Below are 24874 nucleotides of genomic sequence, written 5' to 3'. Positions count from 1 at the left end.
GGATGAGTAGTTCTCCAGATGGACTATAAATGAGGGGTTGGGGAGAGGAATTCTAGCCAAAGAGAACAGGATGCTGTGCATGGAGTCTGAGCAGGGTCACCTCTGGACTTCACAGAGCAAGAAGCTGAGCTTTCTGTTGTGTTTGAGGGATAGAAAATACCCATCTTCACAAGGGTAGCATTTGAGGGTATTGTGGGAAGCAATAGGGGAAAGCCCTCAAAACTTTCTCTGCAAAAGTAATAATTTCCTTTTTGTCAACCAGGAATATTTGAAAACATTTCAAAATAACAACCTCTCTTTTTTCTCCCTGGTAATCCTTTGGCAACTCTGCTTTCCTGATCCCTTGTCTGTTTCTCTCCTCTCTCCTTTCTCCCCAACTTGTTACCTTTCCCCTACCCAGTCTCAGAATCCCTGCAAGAATCCATAGGAACCACTGCTGCCCCAGGTTAGGAGAAAAAATTAAAAATGGATCTTGAGCACGACATTTCAGGACCACAGACAGTGGCATGAAGCCTACCCATCCACTGACATTTCAGTCATGCCAGCTCCAACTCATTAGGCCCTCTGCAGACTCGAAAACATGGCCTCCAAGTTTACCAAGCAAACAAGGAAACACGGACACATCCAGAAGCAATAGGAGAGGTTAAAATAACGATAGAACAAACAGACAAATATTAGTCGAGGTATAAGAGATTTGAAGAATATAAAACAAAGTTGGCCTGATGGATCTTTATAGAATACTGCTACCAAAAATTGCAAAATATATATATTGTTTTAAAGTATGGAACATTTCTTAAAATTAAGTGTCCATTGTACAGTCTCAACATATTTCAAAGGACTGAAATCATAAGAGTATATTATTTTAAAAGTATTCAGCCAAGCTAGAAATCAGTTACAAAAAATAACTAGAAAATCCTCATGTATTTTGAAATTAAGAAATACACTTTTAAATAACAAATGGATCAAAGAATATATTCATAATATAAATTAGAAAATTTTTGGAACTGAATGAAAATGAAGATAGCAACATTTGGAGATGCAGACAAAGTAGTAAATACAGAGAAGTTTACAGCCTAAACTCATATATTAAAAAATAAAAAGGTGGAAAACTAAACAGTTAAACACTAGCCCAAGTTAGAAAAAGAAAAGCAAAAACAAAGGATAGAAGGAAGAAGTTAGTAAAGAATGAGAGCAAAAATTAATAAAAGGGAAAACAAACATACAATAAAGAAGATTAAAGTTAAATTTAAAGTCCTTTGAAAAGACAAATAGCATGGATAAACTTCTAGTGAGATTGATCAAGAAAAATGAGAGGTCACAAATAACCTCTTTTTCATGAATGAAAAAGACATAAGTGCAGATTCTATAATAATTAAAAATAAAATAAGATGATATGAATAACTTTATGCCACTACATTTACAAGTTTAACAGGAAATGAAAATTTTTTCAGAAAAATACAACAGAAAGAAAATTTTTAAAATCTGAAATCTTCCTATGAAATAGACTGCATCTGTAATTAAAATCTTCCTGCAAAGAAATCTCCACACCCAGAAGCATTCAATTGGGCTTCCACAAAATTAATATGGAAAAAACAATGCCAATGTTACATAAAGTCTTCCACAGAATGAAAGAAAAAGGTATATCCTCCCCAACTCATTGTATGAGGCTATCACAATCTTGATAGCACAAAACCCGATGAGGACAGTATAAAAAGAAAATTTAGAGCCCAATATCATTCGTGAGCATGGATGCCAAAATAGTCTATACTATACAATATAGTATACATATTTGTTACGAAGGTAACAAAATTTGGAGATGCAGGTAAAGTAGTAAATACAGGGAAGTTTGCTATATAATACTATATAGTATACATATTTACAAATAGTAAATCAAACATCAAATTTTAAAAAGGGGAGAGGGAGCTAATATATCATTACAAATATTAGTTTATTTCAGGGATGAAAGATTTAACATAACAAATCAATCAATGTAATTGGCTACATTAATAGATTAAAGGATAAAAATCCTATGTTCATCGCAATAGATTTCAAAAGAGCATCTGATAAAATTCAGCCTTCTTTTCTTTCCTAATTATAAATTAAGGAAAAAACCTTACTGGCTGGGCACAGTGGATCACACCTCTAATCCCAGCACTTTGGGAGGCCAAGGAGGAAGGATCGCTTGGGCTCAGGAGTTCAAGACCAACCTGGACAACAAACATAGTGAGACTTCATCTCTACTAAAAATAAAAAAAAATTAGCTGGGCATGGTGACACGTATCTATAGTTCCAACTTTTGGGAGACTGGGACAGGAGGACTGCTTGAGCCTGGGAGACTGAAGCCTGGGAGACTGAAGCTGCAGTGAGCTGTGATTGTACCACTGTACTCTAGCCTGGGCTACAGAATAAGACTCTGTCTCAAAAAAAAAAGAAAGAAAAGAAGAGAGAAAAGAGAAGGAAAGAAAAGAGAAGGAAGGAAGGAAGGAAAAGAAAAGAAAGGAAAAAACCTTGCTAAAACTAGAAACAGAGGGATTCCCCTTCATCTTATAAAGAATATTTATTAAAAGTTACAGTAGGGCTGGGGGAGGGAGAGCATTAGCAGAAATACCTAATGTAAGTGACGAGTTGATGGGTGCAGCAAACCAACATGGCACATGTGTACCTATGTATCAAACCTGCATGTTGTGCACATGTATCCTAGAACTTAAAGTATAATAATAATAATAAAAAGTTACAGTAAAGATCATACTTAATAATGAAATTATTGAGATTGGGAATAAGGCAAGAAAGCCCACTATCATCACTGCTATTCAACACGGTACCAGAGGTTCTAGCTAGTTTAATAAGAGAAATAAATAAAAAGTATGAGGATTTAAAAGACAGAACAAAACTGTGATTATTTACAAATGATATAAGTCTAAAGTAATCTACAAATTAATTATGAGAATTAGTAGTTTAGTAAGATAGATGGATATAAACTCAATATAAAAATGCCAATTATATTTCTACATTAACACTGGCCAAATTAAATTTTTAAAAATCCACTTTATTTTCTGTCACTGCCATAACAAATTATAACAAACTTACTGCTTTAAAAATGTTTTAAATGTATAGACAAATTTATCATCTTACAGTTCAATAAATTAGAAGTCTGACACAGGTATCATCAGGCTAAAATCAAGGTATCAGCAGGGCTGTATTGATCTCTGGAGCCTCTAGTGGAGGATCTATTTTCTTGCCTTTTCCGGCTTATGGATCCCTTCTTTCATTCTTAGAGCCAGTAACATTGCATCACTTTCATCTTCTTCCGAAGTCACATACCCTTCTGACTATAGTCAGGAAAGGATTTCCAGTTTTAAGGTCTCAGGTGATTAGGTTGGGCCCATGCAGATAATCCAGGATAATCTCCCCATCTCGAGGTTCTTAACCTTAACCACATCTACAAAGTCTCTTTTGCCATGTGTAATATGTATAAGGCAATATATTCATGGGTTCTAGAGATTAGGGCATGGATATATTTAGGGGGAGGCATTATTCTGCCTATCACAATGCAATTTATAATAGCATTAAAATGTCAAGTATCTAGGAATAAATCTATCAAAGGTCTTTAAAATGCTACACATAAAACTGTAAAACATTATTGAGGACAAGTGACCGCACAAAATGGCGGCATAGGAAGCTCTAGGAGTTGGTCTCTCCACCAAAGCAACCACTGGGCTGGAAAGAGCAATTGGAATCAACTAATTCAGAAATCTGGAACTTGATCAGATACTTAAAACAACCAGGTTAGTGCTCAATGAAGGGACAGACTGCCCGGGGGCCAGGGGGTTGGGCAGTCTTGTTTTGGTGACTGGCTGACCACCGATAATGGATGAGAAACTTCAGTGACCACAAATAAGGAATACACATCTTGCAAAAAATAGTTCAGAAAAGTCACAAATGGATGGCTGCAGCACTCAACAAGCAAAAATAAACAATTCTTAAGTAGTAAAAGAATCAAATTTCCAGAGTTACCACTCTGGAGTTAATATTCAGAATGTCTTGTTCTCAACAACAACAAAAAATTACAAAGCATACAAAGAAACCTGGCCCACTCCCAGGAAAAAAAAAGAATTTGGCAAAAACTATCACTGAGGAAGCACAGTGGTTTCTCTTGTATTTGATGCCACCTATCCACCACATACTGACCTTAGGCCTTGTTGTATGTAGTTTCTTTCCTTTTACTATTCCTCCATGTTAGAGAAAAGACCTATCCTTCTTAGGCTTTGTTTAGCAGAGCTTCTATTGCTACTGGGCTTTTGCAACAAGTATTGACATTCTCATTTGATTCCTCCATAGTCACTTAGCATGCCCTATCTAGTGCCTCCAAACTCAGGGACATTAGTAAAATCTTGTGTGGATATACTCTAATTACTGTAAACTTTCTCAGAAAAGGTCTTGAGTCTTTCTCAAAGAAGACTTCAGTCAGACCCATCTACACCAGCCTGAAGAAAGTCATCAATTAGAAGCAATAAAGTGGTGCTATGGTCTGAATGTGTCCCACAAATTCACGTGTTGGAAATTTAATTCCCAAAGCAACAATGTTGGGGTGGCGTCTTTTGGGAGGTGTGTAGGTCATGAGGGAATTGATTAATGGTATTATAAAGAGGCTTGATGGAAGAAGTTTGGTTCCCTTTTGCCCTTCCACTTTCTGAGTACACAGCATTTCTCCCCTCCAGAGGATGCAGTGTTCAAGGTTCTATCTTTGAAGCAAAGACCACACCCTCACCAGATACCAAAACTTCCAGTGCCTTAATTGGACTTCCCAGCCTCCATGATTATGACAAATAAAATTTCTGTTCTTTATAAATTACCCAGTCTCAGGTATTCTGCTATAGCAGCACTAACAGATTCAGACAAGTGGTATGTTGAGATTCACTCTCTTCTCTTTATGTAGTCTTTTATTCTTTTCAGGTCAATATCAGGCCACAAGGGTGGGGAGTTAGAGAGTTGGATGTCTGTGCTCAACTCATCATCTTAAGCTGAAACATTCTGAATGGCATTTTAAAACACAAAACTGGTCTATTACATCTCTATTAGCTGCAACTTTGGGGGTGGAGTGAAGTTCATAAAAACGTAACTCACTTCCTAGCATTGCTATTAATGTTGTTTCAGTTCTCATTGTGCTACAAAACTCAGTAAAAGTAAACTACCGTTTTTGTTATAACTGCACAGACACTTCTGAGACCTCAGTCTGCCTGGAGCAAAAAAAAAAAAACTTTATTAAAGTCTAATCCAGTAAACATGGTGCTGTCAAGAAATTGTTTTATGTATCATCTCAATAACTCTCCAGCTCAAACTGTATTTCAGGGATTCCCCTTCCTTCAAGTTGTTGGTCTGGTGGCTGGCTCCTTCGCATGGATGGCCTGTGATATGGTGTGGCTGTGTCCCCACCCAAATCTCATCTTGAATTGCAGCTCCCATAATTCCCACGTGTTATGGGAGGGACCCAGTGGGAGATAATTTAATTACAGGGGAGGTTTTTCCCATACTGTTCTCATGGTAGTGAATAAGTCTCACAAGATCTCATGGTGTTATAAGGGGAAAACCCTTTCGCTTGGTCCTCATTTTCTCTTGCCTGCTGCCATGTAAGACATGCCTTTAGCCTTCTGCCATGATTGTGAGGCCTCCCCAGCCATATATAACTGTGACTCCACTAAACCTCTTTTCTTTATAAATTACTCAGTCTCGGGTATGTCTTTATCAGCAGTGTGAAAACAGACTAATATAGCCTGCAATGCAGATTCTTTCATGGTATGTCTTATTAGACTCATGTTCCCATTAGATCTGAGCAGTTTCTTGGCATAGGCAGTCCTACTGAGGCAAGCCACTTGTTCTCACTACCCCAACAGCTCTAATAGATTCCTCTCACTACAGAGGTCTGTAGGTCTTCCAAACCACTTTAGGATCCCATTTCCATAGCCTACCTTATGCCTACTGGAAACACTGTAACCCCCCACCATGCCAAACTCCACTTAGCAGAAACAATCATGGCTAAGACATGGCAAGCAAAGAATGGTCTCTCATAGCAGGGCACGGTGGTTCACGCCTGTAATCCCAGCACTTTGGGAGGCTGAGGCGGGTGGATCACCTGAGGTCAGGAGTTCGAGACCAGCCTGGCCAACATGGTGAAACTCCATCTCTACAAAAAATACAAAAATTAGCTGGGCGTGGTGGCAGGTGCCTGTAATCCCAGCTGTTCAGGAGGCTGAGGCAGGAGAATCACTTGAACCTGAGAGGCAGAGGTTACAGTGAGCCGAGATCGTGCCACTGCACTCCAGCCTTGCGACTGAGCGAGACTCTGTCTCAAACAACAACCACCACCACCAAAAAGAAAAAATGGCCTCTCCTGCCATTCCTTCCCAACATCTTTGCAGAAGCATAGCCTGTTGGTTCTGGTGCTCATAATAAGCAAACTCCAGAGATGTGGGAACTTGGCCCTCAGTTCAGTCACCTCAGCTGAGGACCTGACAGGATTAGGTCTCCCATCTCACTTCTTCCCCTGAATTATCCAGGAAGGGAGAGAGGTAGCAGGGATCACTTTCCCCAAACTCTCCCTCCAATCCACTTTATAAATCTACCTCTGTTTGGAAGGAAGAAGAAACTAGTTTTTTGGGGTCACAAATTTGACCTCACAACTGGCAAGTGCTCTTTGAGCTTCATAATTGTGAGGCAGGGTCTTTGCGCTCTTTCCTCAGTGGAGATCTATCCCCACAGTAATCAACACAATTCTTGGCTTCAATAAAAGATGAAGTAAAGGAGAAGTCAGTCAGTAAAATTGGGAGAAAAAGAACTTCGCAATAATGCTTCATATTCATGCTGTTACACAATGTTCCCTCTCACTTTTTCAATGTTAAGATTTGATGAGCTCAATATAACCATGAGAAATGTGTATGGGCAGAGGATTTTTTTTTAGGGTAGTGAAAATATTCTATATGGTACTAAAATTTATACATATATATATAATAATTATTATAACAAGGCTGGACACGATGGCTCACACCTGTAATCCTAGCACTTTGGGAGGCCGAGGTGGGTGGATTGCCTGAGCTCAGGAGTTTGAGACCAGCCTGGGCAACATGGTGAAACCCCATCTCTACTAAAATACAAAAAATTCGCCAGGCATGGTGGAGCATGCCTGTATTCCCAGCTCCTGGGGAGGCTGAGGCGGAAGAATCACTTGAACCCAGGAGGCGGAGGTTGCAGTGAGCCGAGATTGTGCCACTGCACTCCAGCCGGGGCAACAGAGCTGAGCAAACACTAAGGTAAACTATAGACATTGGGTGATAATGATGTGTCAATGTAGGGTCATCAATTGCAGTAAGTGTACCCTCAGGTAAGAGATGTTAATAACTGGGGAAGCTACGCATGTGTTGGAGTAACAGGTATATAGAAAATCTCTGTATTTTCCTCTCAATTTTGCTGTGAACCTAAAAGTGCTCTAAAAATGTTTAAGTAGTTGGAAAAAAGCAAAAGAGTGTGGAAAAATAAATGAGTGCATACCAGATTAACATTTTTTAAATCTGGGTGACGGTTACATGGTATGTATTCTTACACTTTAAAATTATGAAGTATTTTAAATATTTAATAAAGTACAGAGAATGCTGAAACAAATGTACTTGAAATATACTCAATGAATGGATAATAGTCCCACCAAAAATTAAAAGAATCTCTAAGTAACTAATAATAGTTTAACATACTGCTGTGAAGAAAAAAAAAAGATTCAGTGATTAATGGAGCAAAATAGAAAGCCTGGAAATCAATCCTATTTTATGTTAGAATTTAAACACATGATTATGAGGGCCATCATAAACCAATGGGTCTCAGAATACTTATTTACTTATGGGAATACTTTTAGGTATTTTTAAAAAAAATTCCAGGTGGTTAGATGCTTTTAAATCAAGTTATATTTGCTAAATATAGCATAAAGTAGAAATGAGTAGGTATCACTTTTCTGAAGATTGATTAACAATGGGTGTTTTGTTTTGTTTTGTTTTTAGATGGAGTCTCGCTCTGTCACCCAGGCTGGAGTGCAGTGGCGCAATCTTGGCTCATGGCCACCTCCGCCTCTTGGTTCAAACGATTCTCCTGCCTTGGCCTCCCAAGTAGCTGGGGTTACAGGCCCAGCTAATTTTGTGTGTGTGTTTGGGGGTGGGGGGTGTGCATGTGTGTATTTTTAGTAGAGACAGGGTTTCATCATGTTGGCCAGGCTGGTCTCAAACTCCTGACCTCAGGTGATCGCCCCACCTTGGCCTTCCAAAGTGCTGGGATTACAGGCGTGAGCCACCACACCTGGCCAACAATGGGTTTTTATATATTGCATTAAAGATCTCAAATTCTCAGGAGTAACATTAAGAATTTACTATATTAAAAGGCACATGACACAGAGAAATTTTTCACAGTGGAATTAAAATTAGTAAACTAAAAAAATTCAATCTCACCAATTACAGTAAAGAAATAGAAATAAAAACAATTATACCAATTAGTTTTTTTAATTTTAAATTATAATATTTACTGTTGATAAGATTGAAATTAAGTACTGTATTCATACATTTCTAATAGCAGAGTAAATTGGTACAATCTTTTAAAAAGGCAATATTGCAGCATGTTTTTAAAACATAAAATAATTATATTTTTGGATTTGGTTAATCTCATTCCTGGGAATTTATTTCAAGCAAATCATTCAAAAGAAAGGGAAAAAACACCATATTCATGACATTGTTGACAACAACACTATTTACAACAGCTCACAGACAGACACGTCCTAATGCCCATCAATGCATTTTAATAAAAATGAACTAACACCAACTGGATGGATATCGGGGCAGGGAATGTAATTAAGACACAGTCTTGCCTGGGCACAGTGGCTCATGCCTGCAATCCCAGTACCTTGGAAGGCAAGATGGGTGGATTGCTTGAGCTCAGGAGTTCAAGACCAGCCTGGGCAACAAGACAAAATCTCATCTCTGCAAAAAATACAAAAATTAAGCCAGGTGTGGTGGTGCATGCCTGTAGTCCCAGCTACTGGAGAGGCTGAAGTGGGATGACTGCTTGAGCCTGGGAGGTCGAGGCTGCAGTGAGCCGAGATCATGCCCCTGCACTCCAACTCCAGCCTGGGTGAAAGAGCGAGACTCTGTCTTAAAAAAAAAAAAAAAAAAAAAAAAAAGGACACAGTTTCTACCCTAAAACAATTCACAATTTGGAAAGGGAATAAAGAAGCGTACTCACAAGGGTAATAAAGAAGGGTCATCACAAACAGTAATTATAGGGTATACAGAATTGGGGGAAAGGGAGGATGCTTAAGATAATAGTAATGAAAAGAAAACAACACGTAACAGTTTATCTGTTATGATTCAATTATGTATACATATGAACAAGGGTTAGCAATGGACATAGAGAAATAAAAATGGGGATCTACTGGAGTATCAGAATTGGAGGTATGGAGGTCTATTTTTCTTTAAATTTTGCTTAAAGTAGTTATAATTTATTGGTACAACACTGTGATACACTTTTCATTGTCCTATCAGATTCATAATACATGAGGGCCAGGCGCGGTGGCTCACGCCTGTAATCCCAGCACTTTGGGAGGCCGAGGCGGGCGGATCACGAGGTCAGGAGATCGAGACCATCCTGGCTAACATGGTGAAACCCCATCTCTACTAAAAATATAAAAAATTAGCCAGGCGTGGTGGCGGGCGCCTGTAGTCCCAGCTACTCGGGAGGCTGAGGCAGGAGAATGGCGTTAACCCGGGAGGCGGAGTTTGCAGTGAGCTGATCAGGCCACTGCACTCCAGCCTGGGCGACAGAGCAAGACTCCGTCTCAAAAAAAAAAAAAGATTCATAATACATGAACACACTATGAATTACGTAGTCTCAGACTACAAAATACCGGTGTCATAATTAAATGAAACTGAGATCCAAGTGTATTGCTTAAAATTAATTCAAGTTTCAGCAAGTCCAAGTGGTTACCACCTACTTCGCACACCTGCGTATCTCAACAGTTGACTCTGCTACATATACAATGTGATCCTCACACATACATTCATTTATGTACCATCCATTCCCAACAAACATGGCTGGACGCTAACCCTCTTCCCCACCCCAAGCTGTGATCAAGGCTGCAGTTGTTCTCCCCAAGCCCTCTCTCTCTCACTCCCATTTTTCCTTTCAGTTTCTGATCTCTCACCAGAGAGGCTCAGGAGCAAGATCTTCAGCCACTTCCAATCCTGAGCATGGGAAGATAGACAAAGACTGTAGCTGGCTACAGCCCATACATGTGTGGGAGCAGGATCTTAGGATATCTTTCAGCACTGCAGGTACAGAAGTAGGAAAGAGAAGCTTGGGATCCCTGACCTCAAAGATTCTAGCTTAGGTTACAAAGCACCAGTAGGGGTACCTGAGTGAGAAAGGTGGTGCAATCACAATAGCATATGGATTCTGGCATCGCTCTCTGGGTTTGAATTCTGACCACTCATACCCAGTATGCATCTGTAAAATGCTGACAGTAATAACCCCTTACCTCACACTTACTGTAGGACTGAGATAAAGCATATAAAGTCTATATCACAGGACCTGGTTCATGGTAAGAATGTAATAAATGGTAGTGTAACTATGTGTTATTTCCATTATTGAGAAGAGGACTTTCTGGACAGCCCTGTTCCTTATAACAGGCCCACTGCTCACATAAGGGAGGCGTCAAAACATCTGGGTCTCAGTAGCAAATGGCAGGCCATGCCAGCAATTTACTCTGAACATTCTCTACTACCTGCTTCCCACCACCATTTGCCTATTGTGCACTGCACCCCATTAAGGATACTCAAGGTTGCCAGCAGCAGGCAGAGCTACTGATGCTATCACAACTGGACATCGAGATTTGGCCATGAAACCAAATTGGACACTCCGGCGGGGAGCGGGGGTACCAAACTGGAGATTTCTAAGCTTGACTCCTAGCCAACTTTGCCTTAATTCACTCTGTAGACTTTTTTCACAGCAGCCCCTACACAACATGTTCCGAATTCATTTAAGAGCCTATCTTTACTGTAGTGCAACAACCTGGGAAATACAAATTATAGTTGACATAAAACACAATTACACAATAAAAACCCTTATTTAAGGCTGGGTGCGGTGGCTCACACCTGTAATCCCTGCACTTTGGGAAGCTGAGGTGGGTGGATCACCTGAGGTCAGGAGTTCAAGACCAGCCTGGCCAACATGGTAAAACCCTCTCTCTACTAAAAATACAATAATTAGTGGGACATGATGGCAGGTGTCTGTAATCCCAGCTACTTGGGAGGCTGAGGCAGGAGAATCGCTTGAACCCAGGAGGCAGAGGTTGCAGTGAGCGGAGATTGCGCCACTGTACTCCAGCCTGGGCAACAAAGCAAGATTCAGTATCAAAACAAACAAACAAACAAAAAAAGCACGTTATTTAAGAAGGGTTCTTGATGGCTCCAGTCATCCCTCTGAGAATTTTACACTCCCAAGTTCTTGTCCAATCACACTACTTATCTCTCCAGGGCTTAATGGAGTTCTCTTTAGCTCCCAAGATCCCAGGAAAAGCAGTGCCTTTTGCCCCAACGTACTCTGACTGTAGGGCCAACAAATTCTTTTCAACTGTTCAACCCACTAACCTGACAGACTCCTGATTTGACCCATAAGACAGTCTAATGCCCTACAATTCAAAGGGTGGTTTGTGGGCTAGTGTCCATCTGTGGACTCTTTCTCACTGGTCTGTAAGCACAGAAATTGAGGATAAATGTTTAAAAATTTATATAGCATTTTACATTGCCAGGACATCCAAGCATATGATCAGTGATCTCATTTCACACAAGGTTTATACCAGTTTGGGATCCATTCAATGAGTTACATGAGGCATGAGTTATGTGTTAGTAATGTGCAACAGAAGCATTTATTTCTCTCTGAAAGATCGGTAGGGGGAGTGGGAGACTAATCCTTAACCAGAGGCAGTATAGAAAGTCCTGGTTTTAACCCCCACTCAATTTTCCAAAGATGATCCAGAAAAACTTAGTAGATTTGTGATAGTTAATATTAGGTGTCAACTTGATTGGATTGAAGGATGCCTACACAGCTGGTAAAGTATTGTTTCTGGGTGTGTCTGTGAGGGTGTTGCCAGTGGAGTCTGACATTTGAGTCAGTAGACTGGGACAGGAAGACCCACCCTCAATGTGGGTGAGCACCATCCAACTGGCTGCCAGCACAGCTAAAACAAACCAGGCGGCAGAAGGTGGGATCTTTGCTTGCTGAGTCTTCTGGCTTTCATCCTTCTCCTGTGCTGGATGCTTCCCTCTGTTCCTCCTGCCCTTGAACATCAGACTCTAGGTTCTTCGGCCTTTAGACTCTTGGACTTACACCAGTGGTTTGCTGGAGGCTCTTGGGCCTTTGGCCACAGAATGAAGGCTGCACTGTCGATTTCCCTGCTTTTGAGGTTTTCAGACTCAGACTAAGCCACTACTGGCTTCTTTCTTCCCCAGCTGGCAGACTGCCTACTATGAGACTTTGCTTTGTGATTGTGTGAGCCAATTCTCCCTAATAAACTCCCTTTCGTGTATACATATATCCTATTAGTTCTGTCCCTCTAGAGAACCCTAATACAAGACTGGTTAGCTATCTTTTTTATTTCACAAAACAGTTTTTAAAACATGAATGGTGGACAGAAGGAACAGAAATATGGCATGGCCATCATCTTATTTTCCAATAAAGGGCATCAAAAACCAATGCATAACTATAACAAAAGCATACAAGGCTTACGATTACTTCATAAAAGATAATTTTTATGCCAAAAAGAGAAAGAATGACAATGTGTAAGTTTCCAAGAACTGTGGGTCATCTTATGTATACATATACACCTCATATATACATAGATTTCTACCACATTTCCTTCATTTTCTAACTTCAAATTAGTGGAAATTTTACCATGGACTTTCCCTAGTCCACAGACTCCCATTTTGGAACTGCTGGTCGGAACTCGGAACTGCTGGTCTATCTATTTTGCCTGGCTCCTATTTTACCAATCCTTAATTCTTCCCATGCCGTCAATGACCTTGCTAGAAAGCAGATCAACTATACGTATAGCCCTGCTTTAAACTCCTGATCAGCTTCCCCTGGCAAGAATAAAGTCAATCTCATTAGCATGGCATACCAGCTTCTTAGTAATTTAAATGCTGTTCACCTCTTCAACATTAATTCTTAGAGTAACCCTCAATTGACATCATGCTAAATATTTTCAGCTCCCTACTATGTCTGGATGGCCCAATATGCCCCAGACACAAGGAGTTCCATGCAGGCTGGTAATTACAAATAAAGGAGATTAACATAATCCAGTTGGTCTGAGCTTAATATACAGGTGGGTGAGACTGTTTCATGTGAGTACTCAGTCTCCTTTATCTTCTTCTTGGCCTGGTAACCTCTCAATCTTATGAACAGATCTAAGGACAAGTTTCCTTTTTGCCAGATATCTAGAAACAGTCCATGGATGCATTACCCATCATTCATCATCTGCAATATAGTTACCAATAATGCACTCAGGCCATAAATACCACAGCCTGGCCCTCCAGGGATGTTTCTTCTTGCTCTCTGGATTGATGCTCCTCATCCTGGGGTTCCCAAACCTCTTTGCTGTTTAAATAAATCTGTGGACTCCATTAACTGAGGTTCTTTCTTTTCTCAGCTCACAGTATGTCTCCTCTAGACCATTTCTCTAAGTGACAATGCTGCTTTCAGCTACAAGACCTTGTTCTGAGTTCATACTTTCTAACCTTGGACAAAACGATCTCTAAATAGGTTGTGACTATTCTGGCTCAAAGTCATCAACATCTAACTCGCTTACATTTTTCTAAACTGTAGCTTCTGGCCAAGCATAGCCTTTGACTATAACAAAGGGTAACCTTTGACTATAACAAAGGGTAACCTTTGCAAAGCATAACCTTTGCCTACAACAAAGGGTAACATTTGCAAAGGGGAGACAAGGGAAAGGGAGGTAATTCATGACCCTGTTACTGAAAATGTCATCTGGAAGCAGTCAACCTACAAAAGCTTATACACCTTTTTCATAAATAACACTGCTTGACCCAGTTATGGAGGGAAGAAAAGACAGACACATGAAAAGTAGACAGCAAATTATTCCTTTGGACCTAGAAAAGAAGTCCCCATATGGAAAATAAGAAACTGACTTTTTGGAGACAAGGTCTTGCTCTGTCACCCAAGCTAGAGAGCAATGGCATGATGACGGCTCAGTGCAGCCTCAAACTCCTGGGCTCAAATGGTACTCTCGCCTCAGCCTCCAGAGTAGCTAGGACTACAGGTGTGCACCACCACACCCATCTCATTTTTTAATTTTTTGTAGAGATGGGGGTCTTGCTATGTTGCCCAAGCTGGTCTTGAACTCCTGGCCTCCAGTGATCCTCCTGCCTCAGCCTCCCAAAGTGCTGGGATTATAGGTCTGAGCCACCATGCCCAGCCATAAACTGACTTTTTGTTTAACAATTCAGTCTCCTGTGAAACGTCAAATGAACTCAGTGGCTAGTATTCATTCAATGTGGCACCCCAGATGAAATCAACCCTGAAAAAGTAAAACTGAGGACCAGTTCCCATTTACTACTATGTTACAGCCTCCTATGAGGTCAAGGCATAAACACCTCTCTAAAAAGTCCATTTCTGGCAGCAATATCTTCAGTTTCTATTTGAATCCTTCTCTTCCCGAGTTGAGTGAAATCACTCATTTCTGCCATTCTTATAATGTACTCAAATGGTCATGCTCTACATTTACAGTGGAAATGTATTCATATTTCCTGACCTTTTTTCACCTAATCGTTGCTTCTTGCCCTTGCTACAACAGACAAAAACAGAAACCTACGTCCACCACAGGGTGTACAATTGAGCAGCAAGCGTGCTGTGTCCATCTACAGAAAGGTAACAATGCAAAGTGGAGGAGGGTCCATGTAAGACTGAATGTAAAAGGCAGTATGAAATTTACAAAGGGCAAAGGGCCTATGTAAGTCCAGGAAAGATCACAGAAAGGAGGAGAGAAGTGGAGACGGCATTTGGGGGAGCTCTAGTGTAGTTTTCCTGACGTTGAAAAAAGTCTGAACTGTGACTGCAATGTTTGTCCCACACATCAAATTTATAGAAAATCTGTATACCTGGTCCTTGCAGATGTGTTTCATGCTGAGAACTAACACTAATATTTCTTTCTGATTTCTTTTGTGAATGGCTTGTATTTTCTATATGAAGTTTCTCATTACTGATTATCTCCTTCACAGAATCTTTCTCATTTTTATTCATTTCATCCCTTGTGAAATTTATTTTATGTCTCTCTAACTTGCCCTCTGATCTGCAAATTATCTTTAATATCAGGTCCCCCTCTCAGATATTCACCTGATACCATGCCACAAGATTTGTGTTTATCAGAAATTATTTGTTTTGATGTCAGATGCTCATTCTCAGCCGAGGTTTTTCCACCTGATTAGAGAAGAAGAAATACATACAAATACCACCTCTCAGCAATGCCAGAGGGAAGTATACCAGAAGTTAGCAAACATTTCTTGTAAATAACTAGATAGTAAATGTTTTAGGCTCTTCAGGCCATATAATTTCTGTTGCAAGTACTCAATCCTATCATTGTAATGTGAATACAGCCATAGACAATACATAACGAATGAACATAACTGTATTTCAATAAAACTTCATTTATAGACACTGAAATTTGAATTTCAAATAATTTTCATGTGTTACAAAATATTCTTCTTTTGACTTCCTTCAGCCACTAAAAAATTCAACCATTCTTATTTCACAGGCCATACACAAAAAGACTGGTGGTGGGACAGATTTTGGCCTATGGGCCATAGTTTGCCTGAACTAATCAGCAAGTAAGATTAATATGTCCTATTATTACACAGCTTTCGTGTCCTTATAAAATGCTCTTCTTTAAAGAGACAAGGTCTCACTCTGTCACCCAGGACTGAGTATAGTAGGGTGATCACAGCCCACTGAAGCCTTGAACTCCTGAGCTCAAGCAACCTCCTGCCTTAGCCTCCTGAGTAGCTGGAACTACAGGCATGTAACACCACACCTGGCTAATGGTATGTTTTCAGAGATGGGGGTCTTACTATGTTGCCCAGTCTGGTCTCAAACTCCTACCTTCAAGCAATCCTCCCGCCACAGCCTTCCAAGTAGCAGGGGTTATAGATGTGAGCCACCACACCTGAAATGCCTTTAGAGCATTTAGGGAATAAAGTGAGATAAGGAAAAGTCCTGAATCCCAAGAGGGAAGAGAAAGCTTTATCAGAGTTTAGAAGTCCAAAGAGAGTTCAAGATGAAAAGGTAGCTAAGAAGATAGGAGGAATCAAAAAGGGAAGGTCATGGGCCATGGGAATGAGTAGTAGTGTAAAAATACCGACAACCAATAAGGATGGGAACATGAAACAGAGGGCTCAGATACAGTAGGGAAAGAATGGAAACATAATTGGGAGGCATAAAGTTAGGAGAGAATCTCTTAATTAAGTGAAAAACAACAAAAAATATCAAATAACTCTGTATAAAGTGTTATGGCATAAATGAGAAAAGTATTACATTATTCCTGCTGTCAGAAAGCCTGTAACTTACTTGGGAAAGATAATATACATACAATAGTTAGAGAAAATAGTATTGGATTTGGAGAATGCATATCTAACCCACCACCCAAAATAACTTCACTCATGAATCATAATGTCACTAACTAAGTCTTTGCCAAAGACTAGCCAACGAAATCCAGCAGTATAAGGCTTGTACATCATTGACTATGATTTATCCAAGGAATGGAGGGTGGGGTTCAACACACCAAAATCAATCAATGTAATGTATACCATATTAATACAGGAAAGAACCAAATTTATCAGTCACAGAATATCATTTCACAAACTTTAACACTCTTCTACAACAAAAACTCAACAAATTGGCAACTTGATAACTTGATAAAGAGCATTTATAAGAAAATCATAGCTAACATCATACTTACTGGTAAAAGATTGAATGCTTTCCCCGTAAGATTAAGAATAAGACAAGAATGTCCACTCTTGCAACTTGTATCCAACATTGTGCTAAAGGTTCTAGCCAGAGTAATTAAGCAAGAAGAAAAGTAAAAGGCATTCAGATTAGAAAGGAAGAGTTTGTAAAACTCTATTTTCAGATGACATAATTTTTTATATAGAAAATACAAGGAAATTCATCAAAATTCAAAACTGTTGTGCTTCAAAGGACAGTATTAGGAAAGTGAAAAGACAATTCACAAAATGGGATGAAATATTTGTAAACCATGTATCTGATATGGATTTAGTATCCAGATGTCAGAACCCTTAAAACACAAAAATAAAAGGAAAAGTAACCAATTTTAAAATGTGCAGAGTTTGAAAAGACATTTCTCCAAAGAGGATACATAAATGGCCAGTAAGCACATTGAAAGACTCTCAGTGTCATTAGCCACTGGAGAAATGCAAATAAAAACTACAATGAGACAGCAATTCACATCACCAGGATGCCTACAGCCAAAAAAGTAGACAATATTAAGTGTTGGTGAGGATGTGAAGAATTAGGAACCCTCATACATTGCTGGAGGGAATGTAAATTGGTATAGCCACTTCGGAAAAAGTTTTGGCATTCCTCGAAATGTTATACAAAGAGTTACTGTAAGATCCAACAAGTATCTATCTAGAGTATGTACCCATGAGAAAACATATTTGCATTGTAACTTGTATACTACTATACTGATGCATGTTACAAAATGGATTAACCTTGAAAACATTACATTAAGTGAAAGCCAGTGGCAAAAGGCCACGTATTGTATGACTGCATTAATACCAACTATCCCTAACAAGGAAATTTATAGAAACAAAAAGTAGATAGGTAGTTGCCTAAAACCAAGAGTTGGGGACGGGTATGGTGATGATTCTTAACAGATAGAGGTTTCTAAAGATCTAAAAGTAGACTGTGGCATGCCTGCACAACTCTGTGAATATTCTAAATACCACTTAATTGTATACTTTAAATGGGTAAATTGTATTTAAATATAATTTGTATTTAAATATAATTGTATTTAAATATAATTTGTGAATTATATCTCCACAAAGCTGTTTAAAAAAGGACATGAGAGCCTGCTTTGTACATCAAAATGAGTTATTTTAATGAATGAAAAACATTAAATCTACCAGTCTACAGAAAAAGAAAATGTGTATTTGACATCGTTTAAGGTGGCTCTTACATCAACTCCTTACTTGGAAAACTGGTATTTAAATGTCAAGAATTAAGCTTTTCTCCTGTCTTCCCAGCATTGACGATTTCGAAAAATTTTTGATACTATTCTACGTAACACTGCTTTAGCTAAGTAAGTATATCTTCTTAGTTCCAAGTATCCTAGAGAGGAGGAAAATCATAACAACTGTAAGCTTAAAATATTTCAGTATAAAAAAATTATTTAAAATTGTTAATATATTAGTTCTCATGAAAAACAAAAATAAATTTTTCTACTTGTTCTGTTGGTCAGTGAACAAGATAATACTGCACCAAGTTTATCAATTTTGTAAAACTGGAGAAACTGGAAAAAAATGATCACAAATAACCAGTAAAGTATGTAGAAAAACTGTTCTACATATCCCCAAGGGATAAAAGCATCCCAGTGTGTGAAATACAGAAGCAGAGTGTTGTGTACTACGCTTTAAAGGGATGGGAAGCTATGAATAACACACCGGTCAGAAAAAATGTGATCGAGGATCCCAGTGTACTCCATGATGCTGGGCACAGAGAACACACACCTTTCATTTTGATGAAATGAAGGCAAAGGAAGAGACAAAGCTGGAGAAGAACCCTCTTGCTTAACTCACCTATCCAGCCTGCTCTCCAGTCATTCCTGCTTAGGACTCCCTGCGGCTGGGTGAAACAGGACTCTTTCCCTTGCTCCAGATGAGAGACCAAAGCTGGTTTGGAAGTGGGTGGCACTGCTCGAAAAGAAGAAAACATAACACAATAATGAGCATAGTCATAGGGGTCAAATTCAAGCCTGTGGCTGCAAGAACAAGCAAGGGAGGTGAGGAGAGTAATTCCCGGGTGAGCTATACGAGAGGTACCCTAAAGAGGTACCGGGAGGGATCCTGGGAAGAAGAGTCAGGATGGTTCTTCCGAGGAAGCCTGAAATACCCTGGAAGGCATATTTCTATTTAAAGGGCAACAAGATTTTTTACCTTCTTTGTCAGAGGATGAAAATCTCCCGCTATGGGAAAAAGACAAATGGCTCCTAGGAGTAACTCCCAGAGGGAGACAAAGTGGCTGCATTCTCTTAAGATAAATTGGAGGTTCAATACTAGGCTAAGGGTATCAAGATATAGCTCAAGCCCTACTGTACTCAGAATCACCTCTGAGGCAGGTAGGGAAGGAGGGTAGCTTTTACGCTAGAAAAAGAAGGAAAGCCTTTCGCAAGTCAATAGACACCAGGGCTTTCTATACCTGGCAACCTTTGACATCGCTATTTGGGGTCAGCTAATAATTATAAAAGAGCCCTTCAACCTGAGGGCCCAAGCAGAAACCAGCAGCAGAGAGGCCTTACCTACAAAGGCCACAGCCTCATAGTTCTCCAGCATCACATCCCTGTACAAGGCCCTCTCGGCAGGCACCATGATGGCCCATTCCTTCGTAGTGAAGTACACAGCCACGTCCTCAAAAGCCACTGATTCCTGAAACGACAAGTTCCTACTTTCCCAGACCTCAGTACTTTGGTGATGGTCAAATCTGCCAATGAGAGACCTGAGAAGGGCATCTACAAATGATACGTATTCAGTATTGGGTCCTTCACGTGCCTACAGAGTTTTTGTGTAAAATTTAGGTGTGGAGGAAGAAGATGCAGAATTAAAGTAGCCAGTCAGAGTTCAGCATATTTTCCCAGTGAGAAACAAGTACACCTCCACTATGAGCTTCTAAACATGTGACCTCCACAGACACTGAAGCTGCTGCATAGAAGCTGGGCTTGGGCCCGATCACAGAAGTGCACTTGTGGAAGGAGAACTGACCCCTGAACATAGCTGTCAGCTTAGCTCTAAGCCCCTCCCTAATTTGTATATATCCCAGTGATTATTTGGGTTACTCATATTACTCCATTTTCCAATTCTACTTTCATTCTAATCCTTCTTTCTTGCCTGTCTCCTTGCCCACTACCCCAAGCACAAAGCTCTCTGATCAGTCAATGAACTCCCACCCGCAGCCTGTCTTCATGCAGAGGTAGTGAGGTTAGAGAAACGTAGGAAAATACTGCTTACTTGAGAAAGGCTAGGGTCTAGACCAACTTGGTGCATAAGGCTCAAGATAGGCCTAAAAAGGTGTCTATTTCAAGTTTTTAAGCCCTGGAGTCAAGCTCTGTATTTCAGAAATAGAGCTCTAGTGGAAATGGTCTTAACATGGAGTATGAGATTAAGGGAACCTATGAGCCAAGTGCCAAAGAATGTTTTGTCAATTACCATTTTTATGTATTTTTAATTACCTTGGAGAAAAGCCCTCCATGTTACGTTGTGTTGCAAAATTCCATGTAACTCACCAACAGTGAGTGTCATGGAATACTGGTTCAGACAGAAAATTCAACTAATAGAACTGAATAGGGATTTTAAAAACAGACACAGACATATATGTTCACCAAATGTATGACAAAGTAACTAGAGCAATTCAGTGGGTAAAAGACAGATTTTTCAATACATAATCCTGAATCAATTGGATATGTATATGAGGGGAAAAAGAACTTTGACCCATGCCTCACACCTTTAATTTGAGATGAATCACACACCTAAGTATAAAGGTAAAACAATAAATCTTCTAGAAGAAAACACAGAAGAACATCTTGATGACGTCTGAGTAAGAAAAGATTTCTTATACAAAACAAACTGATATACTGGACTTCATTGAAAGTAAAATCTATAATCAAAAGATACCATTAGGAGAGTGAAAATGCAAGCCACTGATTGGGAGAAGTTACTTAATAACACATATGTCTGACAAAGGACTTACAATAAATAAGAAACAATACAACTTAGGAGGAAAAAAGGTACAGTGTAATAAAAAATACGAAAAAATATCTGAACAGGGAGTTCACATAAGAGGATATGCCAATAAACCTATGAAATGGTGCTCAGCATCACTGCTTACTAGAAATGAGAAGATTTTTTAAACCCCAATGAGATACTGCAAACGAGCGACAACAAGTATTGGTAAGGATGTGGAGCAACTGTACACGGCTGACAGAAATATAAATTGGAATAATCATTTTGGAAAATTGTTGGGCAGTATCTACTAAACTAACCAAATGTATATATACCCTATGAGCTAAAATTTTACTCACAGAGACATACCCAAGAGAAATAAGCATCTATGTCCACAAAAAGATAAGAATGTTCACTGCATTCTTATTCATGGTAGCCCAAAATGGGAACAACCAAAAGTCCATCCACAATAGAATGAATAAAATGTGCTATTATCACAAAATGAAAAACTACTCAGTAGTGAAAAAGAACAAATCACTGCTGTGTGCAACAACGTCAGTGAAGTTCACAGACATAACGTTGAGCAAAAGAAGGCAGATACAAAAGAATGCATGTTTAATGATTCCACTTATACGAAGTCCAAGAACAAACAAAACTTTCCCATGGTAACAGAGGTCAGAATAGTGGTTAACTTTGGGATGAGCAGTGGATTGCTTGGGAGGCAGTATGAAGGGGCCTTTTGGGGTGCTAATAATGTTCTATGTGTTTCTATGAGTGAGGTCATACAAGTGTACATAGTTCTAAAAAGTGAGCTATACTGTTAAGACTTGTGTTGTGTAAGTTAAACCTCAATGAGAAATGTGTGTGTGTATATATACACACATATATAAAAGTATGTTTTATATATGTAAATGTGTAATATAGATATTTTTATGTATGTATCTAATAAACACATATGTATATACACACAGGGATATGTACAGAGATAGAAAAAAACAGCTCACCTGGGGCCTGGTTGTTAAGGACACAGCTGTCATCATCTGACCTCTTTTATTCCTTTCTGGGTAAAGGTAAAAGTCTCAGGTGCTGAAGGTAAAGAAAAAAAACATTAACGATAATAACTTTATTGACCATAAGTCCTACATACAACCTCTGACCCATCTGTTTTGAAGGCTATATCAATAACCGTTCATTAGTTATTGCTTATTATCAGTCTCACAAAGGCGAGATAGCAGGCATACAGAGAAATGCAAAAAGGAGGTAGAATCATCCAAGGAATGAGTGATGAAAAAGTGGACTGAGAAAACTATAATTTCAGCTAATCCATAGAATACATCACAGGACAGGAAACAGAAAAGGAAACTAAGATAGACAGTGGACAGAGTGTTATAGGCGGAAAAGAAAGTTGGAATTCTAAACAGTTAAGATCCCTGAAATCCATACAGTACAGATAAGAATGAGTTATGTAGTACAGATAGGAATGAGTTATATAAAAGAAATCCATTAAACACTGTAAGACCTCAGCATGTTTTTCCTCCTATGCTACTTAATATTAGAACAAGACAGTTTCTATGACTGAAGTAATGAAAGTTGAACAGACTTTGAAAATAGTTATCAGAAATATTTTGATGTCTCCCTACTACTATTTTTCCCCTAAATACAAGATACTCATTCAGTTTTATAAAGGTGTTTGGAGTGGGTGATGAGAAAGAAAACATTACCATATTAAAAGAATCCATCAACTTCATAACATGTCCCAAATACTTCAAGTTCCAAATGTTATAGTATAAGGAAACAAAACAATTTCATTTCTAAACTAGTTCCAACTCTCATTCTGGGTCATTTAATTAGTTCATCATTAGGAAGTAAGTCTTTTGCCTTTCAAGAGTGAATCATCAATATTTATGCATTAAAGACAACACCTGAAATACAAAGAGCTGCCAACAGTTGGATCAGAGATATTCAAAAAGCATATAAACAAACACATAAAAGTGCATGTACTCATAGACCTTAAAAACAACTTCCATTCCAACTCCATATCTGCAGTTTGCTGTAAGTCTTAGGGTACTGCAACAGCATCAGACAAAACACTATAAAGCCAGTGCACTGCCCCTCCCTCCAATGACTCTTCTTAGTGAATCCAGAAAGCCATTCAGGAAGGTAGAGGAAGCTGAAGGTGTCAGAGAACCAGCTGTCAGGAGACGCCAGAAAAGGCATCTTGGAAGTTAACAGGGAGTCCAGTAAGGAGAAATATTTATGAGTGTAAAGAGAAGTACTTTAAAAGAAAACACAATGTAAACCTACACAAGTAATGCTGCTAAATTCATGGATGGTTTCTGTCCAAGAAAGGGTAACAAAAGCAGTGATTCATACTAAGTAAATAGTTAACCCTTGTAATTGTGGAATCTAATTCTCTAAAATCATGATACTGTCATTGTATCGGCAGTAAATGTCCCTTACAGTGGATACTTAATAGGATTAGCGTATCAAACAAAAGGACTTAAGCAAAAAGGTCTGATCTGCACAGCTGACAATCTGTGAAAGGGAAATCATCTGGAAATAGAACTACAACAGAGGCCACCCTACAAAACACAAAACACTCCCTATGGAAGTGTCTTCCTATGGGGAAAGCTATGTGGAGATGAAGCATAAATAACAAGCCACATTGGAGAACAAATCACACTCCCAACATAGTTGACTAATGGCAGGGACATCGAATGTTAACCTATGAACCTTGACAATTAAATTATGACAGTGGAGTAAAAGTTCAGAGAATCTAAAGAAAAGAATATAATGAACAATGTTAAGAGGTCAAGAAATCTTTCGACATCTCCAATCCTGTACATAGGAAACTATGTTAAACACTGGACACACATTAGGTGCATGACGGATACGATTAGTCTTTTTAGATTTAACATTCTTATGAGCAGGGCTCCATATTTTCCAAAATGGGACATCCTGGGGACGGGTAGGGAATACAATTCGGTATTCTCAAATTTTTGGTTGCTCTACGACAGTAACAAGTTTCAAGACTGGTGTACACTATGGCAGGCGAAAATAACTGATCACCAACTGATTTTCAGGGACCAACTGAAAACGTGGAAACTGACAAGCTGGGGGGAGGGTTGGGGTTTCCGCATCCGGGGCAAAGACAAGGGGGCTGGAGCGACCGAGGGGCATGTTCTGTTGATAGAAGGTTCTGGAGTGTGGACAGTTAAAACTTTTTGTGGGCTTCGAAGTTAACATGCGAATGTGTGTCAGTATCCGACTCTGAGTGGGCCACGGGCTGCCCTGGGTACAGGGAAACGAGGGGGGTGGGAGCCTGCGGCCCGCGTTCCAGGCCTCTGCCAGCGCCGCATCTCGACGCTACAGAGCCAAGCTCGGGGATCGGCATGAGGACCCCATACCAGCAGTAGCCACACCCGCCTCCCTCGGGGCTGTTTCCCGTCCTCCTCAGACCCGCTCACCGTGGGCTCCTGGCGGCCTCTGCAGCTTTTCAGCAAGCAGAGATGGTGGGCGCCACTCGCCGATCCTCACAAACCAAAACCTCGCGCGACAAAAACGAAGGCGGCCCCGGAAGTGCGTCATCACACTGACTGGTGAACCCATACACTCTCTGGATTTCTCTCTAGGACTCGTGGAGGACCCAACATCTTGGTGCTTCCCTCCTGATTCCCGTGAGGAAAAGGGCACGCTGGCGAGATAGGCTCTTGGCGTTCCTCCAGAGCCCAGTTCTGAGTTGAGGCACCTTGCTCATGACGCTGCATCATCGTACCAACCTTGAATACTGGCATCCAGTGCTTTTATTACTGTGCTACAATAACTGCAAC

At 39.7% G+C, this 24874-nt stretch overlaps 2 protein-coding genes across 4 annotated transcripts in view; both read right to left on the bottom strand.

The window, feature by feature from the left end:
- The window catches only part of GASK1A (golgi associated kinase 1A), a 122542-nt gene extending 103518 nt beyond the window's left edge, over positions 1-19024 (bottom strand). For all 3 annotated transcript variants that reach the window (XR_004670525.4, XR_004670526.3, XM_055109744.2), the window contains exons 1-2: positions 18909-19024; positions 17051-17141 (exon numbers count right to left, since the gene is read on the bottom strand). Coding sequence is in view for 1 of the 3 variants with exons in the window: in XM_055109744.2 (XP_054965719.1) it covers positions 17051-17128 (78 nt within the window). In the remaining 2 variants the exon portion in view is untranslated. The remainder of the gene's footprint in view (positions 1-17050; positions 17142-18908) is intronic.
- On the bottom strand, positions 18187-24627 carry KRBOX1 (KRAB box domain containing 1). Its single transcript, XM_003809302.5, has 5 exons — positions 24512-24627; positions 22049-22130; positions 19628-19754; positions 18909-19022; positions 18187-18441 (listed from the first exon to the last, which is right to left on the bottom strand). Exons 2-5 carry the CDS (start codon positions 22082-22084, stop codon positions 18332-18334), a joined length of 387 nt encoding a protein of 128 aa, XP_003809350.1. The 5' UTR covers positions 22085-22130; positions 24512-24627; the 3' UTR covers positions 18187-18331.
- Positions 24628-24874: the final 247 nt, after the last annotated feature.

The sequence above is a fragment of the Pan paniscus genome, chromosome 2 (genome assembly GCF_029289425.2).
Source record: "Pan paniscus chromosome 2, NHGRI_mPanPan1-v2.0_pri, whole genome shotgun sequence".
Taxonomy (NCBI): domain Eukaryota; kingdom Metazoa; phylum Chordata; class Mammalia; order Primates; family Hominidae; genus Pan; species Pan paniscus.
Note: the sequence above shows the minus strand (reverse complement) of the source record. Positions and strands in the feature narration are given on the sequence as shown.